The sequence below is a fragment of the Streptopelia decaocto genome, assembly GCF_964273445.1.
Source record: "Streptopelia decaocto genome assembly, chromosome: 1".
Classification (NCBI taxonomy): Eukaryota; Metazoa; Chordata; class Aves; order Columbiformes; family Columbidae; genus Streptopelia; species Streptopelia decaocto.
Window position 1 is genome coordinate 29,172,535 of NC_138663.1, and position 15,196 is coordinate 29,187,730.

Sequence of the window (15,196 nt, forward strand, 5' to 3'; positions counted from 1 at the left end):
GAGAGGGAGACAGAATACATCACAGTGTTTTTTTAAACTCTACTGTACGTGAAGTGGGCTCTTCTGGAGATTAGAGAGTTCTGGGTTGTGCTGCTTAATTTTAATCTGTACAAGTATTTCATCAAACACTTACAATGGAAGATGTTAAGATCTCTAGGGGCTTTCACTCTTCTTTATGGGAAGTTTTCTCTGCACTGTAGAGTCACATTCCGTCTTGTGTTTTCTGTGGTCCCGTGTGTCTTCTTTTGCTGTTACCATCGGACTCTTATGTAGAACGCAAGTGTACATACATTATTGTATTCAAATAAGAAAGAATCTGCCCTTAGTGTCTCCATTGGCTAGACAGGGAGAAACGCTGGACTCCATGTCCCGGCATGCCCGGCGGGCGGGGCGCGCATGCCCGCGCTGCCGCAACGCCCGGCGCTCCCGCCTCTCCCGCCTCCCTCAGCCGGGCTGCCGCGGCGGAGCAGCGGTAACACCATGGAGGCCGCTCCACAGCCCCGGCCCGGCGGGGCCGCCGCCCCCCTGCCGCCGCCGCCGCCCCCGGAGCAGGAGCGGAAGCTGGAGCAGGAGAAGCTGTCGGGGGTGGTGAAGAGCGTCCACCGACGGCTACGCAAGAAGTACCGGGAAGGTAACCGCGGGGGAGGGGGCCGCCCCGCTCCCCTCACCGCGGGAGCCGGGCCGGCAGCGGGGGACGGCCCGGTTGGAGCCGCCGTTCCGCGGCGGGAGGAGGAGAGTCCCCTCCGCGGGGTCTCCGCTCGGATCGGGGTGTCCCCCCGGAGGCGGGGGAGCCCAGTGCCCTCAGCCGCTGCCGGAGCGCCGCGGGCCGGCTGGGCCTCGGACCGCTGCCGGAGGGGGTGTGCCGGGGGGGCGGCGGCCGGGAGCGGCTCCGGGCTCGCTTCCTGCCTCTTCCCGGGCGGCCGGGGCACCGTTGCCGTGGGCTTCCCGCAGCCCCGCCGAGGAGTCCCGGTCGGATCTGCCGAGGTTTTGCCGCTTTCCGTGGGCTCTTGGCAGGGGGAGACTCCTTGGTGGCTCAGGAGGGCGCACGGCGCATCTCTAGGAGCTTTGCCCGTGGGATGTAGGAGAAGAGGATTGGTGGGCACGGGTGATGCTGCGAGGTGAAAGCGTACGCTTGGCTAGAGGTTTGCTGTACCGGGGGATGGACGTGGGTCCGTGCGGCCCGACGGTACTGCTCCGTGTGCCGTTCGCTAGCTGATCGCTGCAGTGAGGCCTTTCACCACAGGCAGCTTCCAAGTTGCGCGGCAATGTTTTCCAGATTGGAAATCCACAGGAGTGGGGAGGACAGGAGGTCATGAATGCCGAGAGACTGAATGGCAATCTGGAGTGGCACAGGTCTTTGTGGACTGTTTGTGCCTCCTGTCTTTCAGACACGGAGGGATACTTAAGGCTGGAGTACTAACTGAAAATAGATTGCTATAAGTCCTTGAAAAATCTACTTTAGCATCAATATTAATGCTCTTATGCAAGGTTCTTTTGGGTGGTTTTGGAATGCTGAAAACCTCCCAGGAATGCTTTCAGATGAGTGTCAGAGTTGAGATTTATTTGCTGAAGTCTGTGGTCTCTTCAAGTTGATTATAATGAGCTGTCTCATCTTTATAATACAGGCTACAAAAAAAATCATCCATTCATTCTTTGAGTGAGTCCCCAACTCTTTACTGACCTGCTGCATACCTCAAGACAGACACCCATGAAATGGGAACTCTTCCTATTGTTGGCACTAGTTCTTGTTTCTCCTCTGTGTCTGTGTATGACACTTCTGTTAAAGTAACGAGGTCGTTTCTGGACTTCAGAAGGGAGACACTGATCAAGAGTCACTGTTTATTTTAGACTTGGTGAGCCAACGCTGGAGGGAGGATCTCCCTTGTTCTCCCAGTGCTTGAGTGAAGGAACATAGTATGGTCAAATGATCAAATTCTGGCAAAGAGTCCAGGTTTTAGCAGTTCATTTTTGTCTCTTATTTCAGAGTGCCTGCAGATTAAGACAGACAAACATTGGCACTGTTAACTTAAAAAAAAAAAAAAAAAGCGAGCAATCTCTGTAACAATTGAAATTTTTTAGATGAGAGCCTAAATGACATGGAAGTCTATGTAAGCCCACTTCTCAGCAAAGAACAAGTTAGTATGCAGGGCGAAGTTGTGTTTTGTCTTCATTTTGTCTTCAGTTTAAGTGGCTAAGCAGAAGAGACAGTACTACTCTCTTTCTTATGGCCTGTAAATCATGTATTAGTGGAAACTTCATAGTGATTTTTTTAGTGTCTCTAAATTGGCAACATTGTATGTATTTTCATGGAGAGAGTTAAAAAGCAAACAGTTCATCACATCACATCACATCTATGCAACAGGGAGAGCTCCACCCATTACCTACTCATCCAATAGTAAGTACTCTTTACAAGTTACTGGTGATTAGTGGTTGTTGTACTTCATATGTTAGGTTCCTTCAGCTTCAGAATTTTATTTTTGGAGTCTTTTCTCCCTACATTTCTCTATGCTTCTGAAAGCAAACTAGAGAATCTCCTTCCTAAATGCTTCCAGTGTCATTCTGAAATTGTAATACTAGGACATGATTGACCTCTGCAGGATCTTTTCTTGGATTTTTTTGTTTTCTAATACTCGGCAACAATGACTGACAAGTACGTTACCCGGACAAAATCAAAGTTGACAGTTTGCTAAAGAGAAGTAAAAAAGCAACAAACGATCTGTAATTTCTCGGTACGATTTGAATTACAACTTGAGTAGGAAAAAGTAAAGAGAAAAAAAATACATCCTTGATTATATGCTTACAGCTTATTATACAGGGAAAGCCTCTTGACTACACAGTGCAGTGTACCCACCTCCATATGAAGTGGGAACAGAGCTATCTGTTTTATTGAAGAATCTTGTATTGTTATTTTTTTTTTGCTTGTTGTTGGGTTTTTTGTTGTTCTTGATGCTAGGTTTCTTTTCTTTGCCTCTTCTTATGTTATTAGAGTTCTGTGAAATTAGTTTCCATTGTGTCTAAATAAGCAAACAAGCAAACAGTACTAGAATTGCTGTTGCATGGACTTTGGTGCTTTGTTTGTAGATGCTAAAATAGAATTGCATATTAATTTTTTCGGTAGAGGGAAAAGCATGTTGGGTATCCTTCTGAAAGCTATATGATTATGTTGCTTAGGGTGGATAAGTCTAAGAAAGCCCTTGGTATTGTAATATGATATTAAGTTACTGCCTTCTGTTAGAAGTGTTGAAGGGAAATAGACACGTCCTTGACACACTGAGATGTTTGTTGATAGAAATCATACAGGCTTGATTTTAATAAGCTGATTTATTTGAGAATTCATTTGCCTTGCTGATGTTCGCAAGCCTTGAGTTTCAAGAAGCAATTGAAAAGGCAAGCCAGTGTATTATCTGACTTGCTTATAACTGGCACCATTGTTATAATTTTGTTTCATTTCCCACGATGGTTCCCCTCTTTTTTTGAAGATGAGCCAGTGGAAGAGAGACAATATGCTTCAAAACTGCAAGCTAACACATTTCTGAAAAAGCTGCATATTTGTCAAAGTGCAAGAGCAATATTTCTTAACTAGGAATGCATCACAATTTATTTGTGGTTACTAAGAGATTGCTACAGTTTAGTCAGCATCATGTCATCTAAAAGGTTTGATGTGAAAAACTGTAACTCTTGATTCATCAAAGCTGAATCTTGGCTTATTGTTTAAATTCTGCCTTTGTTGAACCAGTTCTATTTTTAAGTATGGTTGATGGATTTTGTATGTACTTCCGTACTGTGGCTCATGTCATATAATGGCCCCAGAGCATGCCGGTGTATTTATGACAAGCATTTGCCATATTCAAAAGGTAGCAGCTTAAATTCTGTTAAGGTTGCATTGAAGTGCATTTTTTTGGGTTTTTTTTCAACAATTTTAACTTTTTTACAGTGTGATTAGTACTTACCTTTCCCTATTTTTGAGGGTATTACTAATCTAGAGTGACTTCTAGTGGAAATATTTATCTTTTTTTCTCCTTTTTCAATTCTTTTTCATCCTTTTTGATTTCCTTCCCTTCCCCTTACATCCTATCTGCTATTAATTAGTGAATAAAGAAGGGAAGTGTATAATCACAAATGCCATGGTAGATTTTGCGATTGATACTCTTTTTTTTTAAATCTCCTGTGGGAGATAATGTTATCTACTCTGAATACTACAGTAGTAGTATATGCCACATATTTTAGAATGGTTTAATGAAGTTTAACAAATTAGTATGAGTTTTTCAGTGTGAAAAATAGTGTATTTTTTTAACTAAGGTGATTGGTCCTTGTACACACTGAGTGAATGTGTCAACTAAATTAGCTAATCATTAATATGTTGTTGCAGAGTACTTTAAGGCAGTGATAGACACAGACAAAGCCTGTCTAGTGGTTCCTAAAAATACACATAATTCCTTAGGTTAGCCTATAAACTTTATCTTCATGAAGAACACTTCTTTAAGTGAGAAGAAAACACACTGAGGTGTCATGTGTTCACTTAGGAGTGCATCTCTTTAGCATAAGACTTGTGTTTTTCTGAGGTTTTACTCCTGGTTCCTGTCCAAAATGAATTAGTTTAATCTTAGTTATCTACACACCAGGGTAAAATCCAAAAGCTGAAACTGCTCTCAAGTGCTCAGTTATTCACTTATGAAACTTCAGGGTTCTGCATGCTTGACACAAGCACTTACGAAGTAGAGAAATTAGGGTTTTTCATGAGGCTTGAATTTCTCCTACTAGCCTGTTACAGCATGGAGACGGGGTAAAAAACGATTTTTGGTTTAGCCTCTTGCTCTTGGTTCAGTTGCTTGGTACCACAGATGACTGAAATTTTTCCTCTATGAATTAGGCAGCTGGAGCCACGGGCTGGAGCGTGTTGTATCAGTTGAGTATATGCATGTATGTTGCATATATGGCATGGATGCTGATGTCTGTCAAGCCTGACAGACAGGCTCATAAAGGCAGATTTAGTGGTTTGTAGGGAACTAAACATGATCTATTGAACAGCTGCTATGTGACATTAGTTTGTTTGTTTCTAGTTGCTTGTAGCAGCCAAGTAGGTTTAATTTTTACCATGATAAAAATCCCATTCCCTGAGAGAGAGGCAGCCATTTTTTCCTCTGAGTTGTTTATTACCTTTGTAGTCATGCAGAGCTGTATTTATCAAGAAAACATTTTCTGTGCAGCATGACCCTTGGTTATAGATGGTTTTGTATGTAGTCTGGAAAGATGATTTACAAGACCCTCTACTTCTCCCTAGAAATCCTGCTTTGAGCACAAGTGGAAAAAAAAAAAAGCCAAGGTATCTGTAAAGGTATTTTATGAAATATTTTGCTGTGTGTTCACTAAAGCATTTCATTTCTCCTTCAGTACACCTCTTAAGGATGTTCAGGCTTGGAATCACAAAGAACTGGTATTTGTCCTGTATTAGTTCCTGTATCACATAAGCTGATAGAAACCTTTCTATGTGGGAGTTTGATTCTTTGAAAGAAAGATTTGTTGAAACTTCAAAGAAATGGATGATGACTTTATTAAGAGGTTTTTCAGATCCAGAAAATTAGGAAGAATTTACAGGACCCTGCCTGATGATAACAAGTAGCCTGAATAGGTGGGTGGTTTAGACATTGATGTGAGAGTGTTGTTCTTAAGTCAGTTGCTTTATGGTCTCTTCCTCTTTCGTGTTTTTCATGAAAAACCTTGAGAGAGCTTAAGATCTTCCTGATGTGAAACAGGAAACATTTTGAAATAGTGGCATTTTTCACAGGACAGGAAAACTTTGTCACTGAACTCTCCATGATAAGTTAACGGTTGTTACACCTTTTTGTTAAATATAACTGGTTTATTATAGAACTAAACCTAAGTTTTCAAGATCTCCATTTGTCTTTCCCCACCTGCATTCATTTCTTGGAAGAGGGAGACATTTTGAAGCAACAGAAACCAAATTCCATTTCATTACAATTAAAATTGGCATAAGCATTAAGATTGCCCTTACGGTTTGCACACCACAGTTTTGCAGTGAAATTTACATTAGAAATCCCATAGTATTTTACAGTTTGGGGTATTTAATCATTGGTATCATTTAGCTAGCCCACAGATTTTGAAAACCCACTGGTTACAGCACAGACTTGGATGCACTGAACAAACATCTCTGTGTAACCTCCCTGCTTGTTTATTGCCTTGGCAGGGAAGATATTCTTATTGCAGGGTCTGCATGATGGAATCTGTACCTGTGCCTCACCTTCCGATTTTTGCTCCTGCATTTGCACAAATCTACCAGAATCAGTAGTTTCCGTAATGTGTTCATCTCTGCACTGGTGTCCTTAAGGTGCAGCACATAGTCCATCCCGCAAAGTCAGGTTTGGGGAAGAGAAGGGTGATGGTTTCCAATAGGGTAGAACAAACACCTGGAGGCAGTAATTGCTTAAACTGTTACATTAAACTGTTATATTAGACTTAAATTTAAACTGCTGAAATAGGCTCTATGCTGTTTGCATGACAGCCATTGGAGATTTATAGTGGATCAGAGACACAGATCATTCCTCGGGGTGATAGAAGTTGATCCCTACTAGATGCTTTAGATAGAAGATGAATTGTACCCTGGGAGTTTGTTTAGTGTAAACAGATAGTAAGCTGACAGGTCAGATGTAGAAATCTGCATTTGGTCAAATGAATCCTTTCCATGTGAGCAGGAGCGAAGAACATTGATCTTGAGATTAAAAAAAAAAAAGTACAAGAATCTGATTTTTTTATTGTGAAATATTTCAGGTAAATCCTAAGAAACGTAAAGCAAACATCAGGCAAGAGAAAAAAAATATTAGCTCTGACTGCTTGAACTTTGTCCAAGTTGAAGTTCATGTTCTGTATTTAGACGTGTAAAATTGGAAAACAGTGAGGCCAAAATATGTAATGTTTTTCACAAAAATACAGGATATGCTGTTTTAGTAAGACAGATGTTTAGTAAGTTTCTAGTTTATCTTGTATAGATGGAAAGTTGTAAATAGCATAGTATTAGCTGATATTCCTTATGTAATTAATTTTATTAATAATTGCTGCAGTATCCAGACATTTAGTAGTACAGCTAAATTTCAACTGACACATTAATGAGGAGACTTAGTTGGATATTCACAGGAATTTTATTTCAGCTTGGGCCTAGTGGACAGTGTAGGGTTGCTTTTCCCGCTTACTGTTAGGCTGTTGTAGAAACCAGTTTACTGTTTCCAGCAAGTGAGAGGCTTCCTTAAGAGGCTGAAAATGAGTTGGATTTTTGTCATTCCACAGTGCATTGCCATCAACAACCAAAAAGAAAGCTCAAAGATCTTCCTGGGTGTTTCTATGGCCAGGAGCCCTTCATCTGAAGTTATCCAGCATTGTCATGCATGCTTTTTAACTCTAAGGATAGGTTTGCTTTTTATGATGAGCAATTTAAAAAGCTTTATTAATAACTATTATGCAAATATGAACATGTCACTTTTGCTTCTGTCTTTCATTGTTTGTCGATGTATTGAGCTTATTTTCTCTGCTACCAGGGCCATCAAAGGTAGACATAGTAAGGCAATGTGCTGTTAAATAGAAACATTGAAAAAGGAGTGGATTGAATCTGGTTTTTTAGACTACCAATTTATATTAGCATGTAGATAGCCAAAACTTCAGAGTCTTAATCTCTCGCTCGGTTTTGGTTGGTTGGTTTTTGTTTGTATTTTCGTTTTGGCTTTGTTTGTGTTTTGGGTTTTTTGGCTGTATTTTTTGTTTTGTTTTGTTTTTTTCAATTACAGCTACTTTGAAGTCAGAAAATTGAGGTTTTCCAAAAGGAAATAATGGCTGTTCTAATTCCAGTTTTCCTCCAGTGTTAAAAAACTGCTTCTTTTGGGGGGAGTTGTTGATTAAGACCTAAGCCCCTATTGCATCCACCTGAAGCTTAAGTGCATGGTGTCAGCTAAATTCTGAGTTGCAGAATCTTGTTCAGTCATGGATGAAGTATTTTGTGCTTGTTTTTGAGATTGTCAGAGATGACTTCACTGTTTTTCTGAAGAGCAATGATGGAACTGAGGAAAATAGTAATTACAAAACTTGTCTTGTGGGTGCAGATAGTGCTTTTAACTCTGTATGACTTAACTACTTTATTGCTTGATAAAACAGAACGAGTCAAATCAGTTGTTGGGAGTTTTATCCTATTCCAAATTGAAAAATACTGCCTTTAGCAAAACTAAGCTCTGTTTCTTTTATACACAGAGGGTTGTGTTTTGTTTAAAATACCGATTGATATGATTTGTTCTGTCAGAAGTTGAAAAACGATTGGCTAATAAATTTTTCCATGTATTTCATAACCATACCTTAAGTGATAGTTCCATTTAACACGCTGTAAAGAAATGTCTTTTAAAAGTAAAATAGGCAAAGAAAAAATAGAATGGAAGACAGTTCAATTTTTGTTCTTAAAATAAACTGCCTGGAGAGAATAGTTATTGTGTGGGATGATCCCACCAAGAATGGCAAACCTGCTCTTCTCACACTGTGCCAGGGACCTTTGAGATCTTGTAAACAGATGTGGAGCGAGGGGGGTTCTTACTGAGCTTGTGTGATTCTTCTTTATTAAAATGTTTTCAGTTGTTGAAACTTACAGCTAACGTTAGGTCTCTAGTGCTATTACCCACAATTAAAACCATCTTGTAATTAGGATCATTTAAAAATAACTTCTACATGCCTGACCTGTTCTCTCTGTGACAGGATTCAGCAACTGCTGATTACTCTGTGGTATGATTTGGCTATTCTGTTGGCAATGTTAATGTGGGTGGAAACTATTTAGAGGGATTCATCTGTTCTAGATAAAGAGTATTGGATTTTTGTTATTGCATTAGAAAAAGACTGTTAGAAAGAACCTACAAGATAGTTAGTCATTTATCACTGGGGTTTTTTGTTTTTAAAGGAATAGTCAATCTTTGAGGTGAAAGTTAGGTAGTGTATTTTTCTAGGCAATTCTGGATACAGAGGAAAGCAAACATTAAATATTTTTAAAATAATGTCACTGTCGTGATTTGAGAGTTGTGTGAAACTCCTGTTATGAGCCATTCTTGCCAATCACACTTTTTAGCTGGACATTGTCATAACTGGTTCCTTGGTGGAGATTTGAAGTGTATCAAGATCTCTGAAGAGTCAGTGCTCAAAACAGGTTTTTAATCACATATGAAAAGGTGATCTCTAAGTAAAAATGTCAAGTAGCCTTAAACATTATATTCTGGTATGGTCATGAGTACATGAGAGGAGAAGTTTAATGCACAGAATCAAATATTAACTTTAAGATGTGATCAAAGATGCAAGACACTTTTTTATTGCTTTAGATTCACCTAGCACAAACTTATATTTAATTTACAGCATTATTGATTGCTTAACAGAAGATTTTCTTTATCTTATTTATTTAGTAGCCATTAGTTTTACAGTGAAACTTTCGTGTGTCTTTTACTGCCTTTTTGGGCACACAAGGAATGATTCATAAATAAATGCTTAACTCCACTAGAATTAATGCAGTATTTACACATGGATTATAATGTATTGTTTGAAAAATTAATACACCGTGGATTATATATATTGTTTGAAAAAAATTAATATATAGCTTTTACTGTGTTCTGGGTATCGGTTTGCAAGTGGATGCTGCCAGACCTGTTGCAGTCAATGCCTCAAAATCTCAGCAGACAGGAAGCATTATTTGCATTTTCAATTGCTCAGTATTGGAGCATGATTCTGGAACTGAAGTTCCTATAAATGCAATTAATGCACCTGTCTGTGCCTTCTCAAAGCTCACCCTGGAGAAGAATGGGGGGGTGACCAAAAAAAACAAAACAAACAAAAAAACCCCACCACAAAAAAAAACCCACACCACACACAAACAACAACAACAAAACCAACACATACCCAAAACAAAAGAAACATCCTCACTATCATGATACTTGCCCAGGGGAAACTGGACTTCAGATGCTTCTTTGGAAGCCCCTGCATAATGATGCCCATCTTAAGAAAACACCTTACCTGCAGTTGGCTTGGAGCTTCCATTAATAAAAGGACAGACAAATGGGCATCACATCAAACCCAGTATTTACAGTGCTCTAAGGAAGAACTGATTAGTTAAGAATATCTTCTTCCCCATCTGCCTTATTTCTTAAGTTTTAAGGAAAAGTGGTATTTGGTAGTAGAATAATTGCTTAAGAATAGACCAAATGAAGTAATGGACTAAAAGAAGAATGGTATTAAACTTGGGATTTTGTATTTATGATGTTTTCGATCAGTAAGTGTTCACTTGTTTACTTTTTCCTTTCTAATTAGCCATGTATTCTTCAAACAAAACTTTAGCAGCTGTATGTCACTCAAGCATTTCACAGCAGTCTGGAGCACACAGTGAGATTCAGAGTATTGTGGCAGATGAACTATGAAACTTTATCTAAATTGCAGAAGAATGAATTGGCTTTGAGAATACACTTTGAACTTGACTAGTGCTTTCTGGCTTGGTGCTACATGGGCTCTGTGCTTTGTTTACACAAGAAATAAAGATTTGTAAGAGTTGTGCTTGTTCTGCCCCCTTTGCTGGTAGGCCACTGTCTATACCACTTCTTGCTCTCTTTTGTCAGTAGAGTATGTTCTGTCCTACATGATTGTTTCCACATAAGACCTTTTTGAAATCTCTGGAAACTGGCAAGTTTTAGCAGAAACCCCTGTGGGACCTGCCTGCTGTGGCTTGGGTGTTTCTCTGCTCCAGTGGTCACCTGGTGACAACACCAGCAACTTTTCTTATAAAGCAACTGTCTCTGAACTTGGGTCATTTGGGAAAAAATTAGGGGTACCACTCAAATATACTGTATTTTTTGTCCAGTCTAATAACTTTCTCATATATGCTTGTTGAATAGCAAGCAGAATATGTGATTTCTTGCATAGCTTCACTGTTTTGTTAAAATAAATCATATCCACTCCCGTCTCATCTGCCATCTCGCACAAGGGAGTATAAACACCTAACCTTAAACATGACTCATTTTGATGATTGTACGAGTGTGCTAGATGATTATTTTTCAGGAGAAAATTGCTGTGACATCCCTAAACCAAACTGAAATAGGGAGTCACCTGGATGGTTGGATTAAATCTTCTCAGTATGCAAATACTTGTACTTGTCCATCGTACCCAGGCTTGCTCTAAGTGGAGGACAGGTGAGGTGAGGGATTGTTATTGCTTTGCACATGAGGGGGAAAAAAAAGATAAAAAGTTGCCACTGGAAGAAATCTGTTAATACTGCTGATTAAAACGAAGTCTATCGAAGAACTTGTCCTAAGTCGGTTAGAAATAGGAATCTCTTACTGCTGCGAGAAGGACAGGTCATACTCTAAGCTACTTTCAGGCTTTAGCAGACATTAATAGTTAGCTTATGCTTCATACACTTTTAAAATATTTCTTTGTAAGATGAAGGTGCTACAAAATCTGATTTTGGAACCATGTTGTGAAATGTGTTTTGATTGCCCAAGTCAAAGCCTAAAGCGTAGCTCTGCTCTTGAAAACTTTTTTTTAGCTGTATTGGCTTGTAGGTGCAAAATCAGCAGATTATTCTGCACATTTATATATATTTATACTAGATGTTTGCACACATTTGTGGTTAAGATACACAGAAGGAATTGGTGAAGATCATACCAGTGAGCATGTATTAGGGCAGAAATGTCCTTTTAGTAAGGTATACCAAGGGTTTGCATGCTTAGAAACCACAATAGGAATTGTGGCTGGCCGTGACTAGCATTTTTATGTTTTCATTTAGCAGTACGTTATATAAAGCAAGCTAGGAGAAGTGGATACTCAGCAGCAAAAGAGGGGAAATCATCGTGTTTAATTACTTGGAAGTACCAAAATTTAACCTGCAAGACTTTTTATCAAGGTGAAGAACATGAAAATAAATCTGCCCCTGGAGGTCAGCAGACAAATCTATGTGTGATTTTCTGACTGTAGTTGGTTTGATTCTTTTGTACTGTCCGCTAGAAGCTAACTCATCTGGACAGTCTAGATTAGGCAGACATCAATGAAGGCTTGAATTCCTTTTCCAATGTATCCAAAGCAATCTATAATCTGGGTTAAGGTGCCATTTTAGGCATTTTTGGATGTATTTGCCATGGACATGAATGCTACTAGGAAACCTTTCAGTCATTCATTTCTAAAATGTTTGTCATGTTAATGCTCATGCACAGAATCCTGAAAGCAGAACTTCCCAGGGATTTGAATTTCACACAACAAACGGAACGAAATCAGGACACTGAGAATATTGCTAGTTTCTCAAGTACCCGATAGCCCCTTCTCCAAAACCTTGAATTTTGTGTTTGACTAGAGAAAGGGGACTTTGTTTTTGTTATGTGCAAGTAAAGTAATCTCTTGTTGTGTTACGTGACTTCTTTTAATTGGAAGATGGGGATCTTGCCATGGAGATAACGAGATACTTTGTATCTAATCTGCAGTTTTTTTCTGTTGTTTTGTTTAGTGGGAGACTTTGATAAGATCTGGCGTGAGCACTGTGAGGATGAGGAAACCCTCTGTGAATATGCTGTGGCAATGAAAAACCTTGCAGATAATCACTGGGCAAAAACTTGTGAAGGGGAAGGCCGAATTGAATGGTGTTGCAGGTAAATCTTCATGTACTTGAAAGACTCAGTTGCACATTTCTACTTGCAATTCTTTATAATACAAGGCTTAGGCTTTTTTTTTTCCTTTTTTTTTGGTCTTTTAAAGTTTTGTTCTATAAAACATTAATGATTTATTGCTTCCTAAAACATATACTGTCTTACTGTTCCAACTAACTAAAAAAATAAAGCTTATGAAGTGCTTTGTTATAAGGTGACCCCTTTCTTAAAGGATCTTCAACAAGCAACTTTTTTTTTTCTCTGAAATACTGAAGATGTTTGCAAGTAAACCTATGAAGTAATTTTCCGTGCATTTGAACCTAAACTGAGCAAATGCAGTGACTGTAGCTCAAGTTTAATTTTCAGGACTTCAGTTTGACTTGCGCATGTCATAGTATTTGATCTCTAAATGCAAATCTCTGGTGCTTAATTTTCAAGTCTTAATCTCCTGCAATAGACTTTAACCTCTGTGAAACTTGTTTTAAATCGATTTTAAACTTTAAAATTTCTGTGAGTCATAAACATCTAATTTTTCTTGGGTTATTCTAGTTGTAAAGTCATGAAGTGAGTTCAGCTAAACTATTTCAATCCTTGAGGACAATAAACTAAAAGAGGCAAAATGTTGGTCACTCAGGATTCCTACATACAGTTGGCATCTAAGGCATCCTGTGGAATCTGTACAATAGAATAAAACAAAATATTCTTGAAATCTAGCTGGGAAGAGAATTGAATCTGTAGTTAAGAGCTATGCCCAAAACTGGACAGAATGTTCCAATGGCCTTGTCAGGGATAAATAAAATAAAGAAATATTATTGAGGTTGTAGTAAGCTCTTGTTTATGCTGTTGACCCTGTTTGGTGGGTTTCCTGTGCTTTTTGTTTGGGTTGTATTTTTTTATTGGTGTGGGACTGGTTATGCTGATTTGTGATCTCAAACTGCCTATTTCTTTTTTTTGTAGGCTTCCTCAGTTGTTAGTTGTTTTCTTGTATTTGTGCTATTCATTACTTCTGTGGAAATGCTGGTATTTGTATTTCTCTTTACTAAGTTACACTCTCTTGAATCACATTGAATTCTAATACTGCGATTTCTTGCAGCATCTCCTCCCACTCCTGCCCCAGCTTGGCATTGCAGGCCAGTTAAGAGAGTACTGAGTGTTCCTATGGTCAGGTTATCTGTAAAAAAACGAATTGTACTGGACACAGGGCAGATTCACATGGAACATTGCTTGATATTTTTTTACAGTTTGATTGTCAATTAGTATGTGAAACTTTTTTCAGTAGAGCTGTGTGTGCTTTAATTTCAGGTAAACAGTATTCCCTTAGCTTGTGGCAAGGGTCTCGATTACCCTGTAGGACAGGATAATGTTCCTTGTGGACAGGGGAGGAACAGTTGATGGCCTGCGTATTGAAGTTTTTTGGCTTGGTGTCTCACTTGTTTTCTGTTTGTAGTTCCTACAAGATACACACAGTAAACATTTAAGTAAGTGTCCAGTTTGGGCCTTGCTGCATGAATTGATACTAAGAGAATCTACCTGGTAAGAGACACTAAAATGCTCTCAGTAGAAAGCTTTAGTTATAATAGAATGTACCTTTTCAGTTTGCAAAGCCAAGGGGTCAGGAGCTTTATATCAGTAGAAAAAGTGGGATACATTTCACTCCTGTGTGTATCGGATTAAACTGAGGCCTAGATGGCTGAATACCAGAACATTTCAGATTGACTTTGTGTTTTGCAATGTTTTGTTCCTTCTCAAAGCTCCAAGAGGTGCCAGACAGATGGCAGCTCCCTTTGTTGCTGCTCCTCCTTGTGTTTGGGTGCATAATTGCATGGAAGAGACCTTCACTTGCATGAGACTTCACTGAAAGCTTTTGCTCAGTGCTCTGACTGTCACCATGACAGCAGGAAGGTAGCTGATTTATTAGATTAAGTTTAATTTGGGAGTGGAATGCTGAAAATACTTGGGAATCACTAGTGTATCCCTGCAGAAGAAAGCATACTCTGGGTTTTTTTGGTTTTCAGAAATTGTATCTTTTCTGAGATCCAAAACTTAGAAATGTTTTTTTCAACAGTTACCAAAAAAAAAGTTTGTTTGTTTGTTTAATATTTTCTTTATTTTTCTTGTATTCTCTTACAAACAAGCACCTGATAAAGTAAATCAGAGAATGCAGAATAACCATTAGAGAAGCCATGTGTATGTCTCAGGACCAAGAATAAAGATTTTCTTGCAGCATTCCCATTTTGAAAGTCTTTCTAGCTATTTAGTTGAAGCCACCGGAAGAATCCTTATTCTGACATCAATTCTCAAAACAGATGAGATAAAACTTCTTATTTTACTTCTTCATTAGTTATTGATTTAAACAAGCACATAGCCAGATTTTAGAAAGTGTAAAAGATGGAAAGCAGCACATGATAGCCTGTGCTGATGACCACATGCTGCATTGTAAAGGGCTGGTTTTTTTGTTTCACTGCAACATTATATATAATAATTAGTGGGGAGGAGGAGCAGGGAGAGGAAGAGGGATTAAAACTTTGTCCCTTGCAGATGCAGGT

The 15,196-nt window shown here is 39.1% G+C and overlaps 1 protein-coding gene across 1 annotated transcript in view; it reads left to right on the forward strand.

Moving 5' to 3' along the window:
- Positions 1-459: 459 nt before the first annotated feature.
- Positions 460-15,196, forward strand: part of SAMTOR (S-adenosylmethionine sensor upstream of mTORC1) — a 36,685-nt gene continuing 21,948 nt past the window's right edge. Inside the window, exons 1-2 of the mRNA XM_082043628.1 lie at positions 460-631; positions 12,512-12,653. Of these exons, the coding sequence (XP_081899754.1) occupies positions 481-631; positions 12,512-12,653 (293 nt within the window). The 5' untranslated portion in view covers positions 460-480. The remainder of the gene's footprint in view (positions 632-12,511; positions 12,654-15,196) is intronic.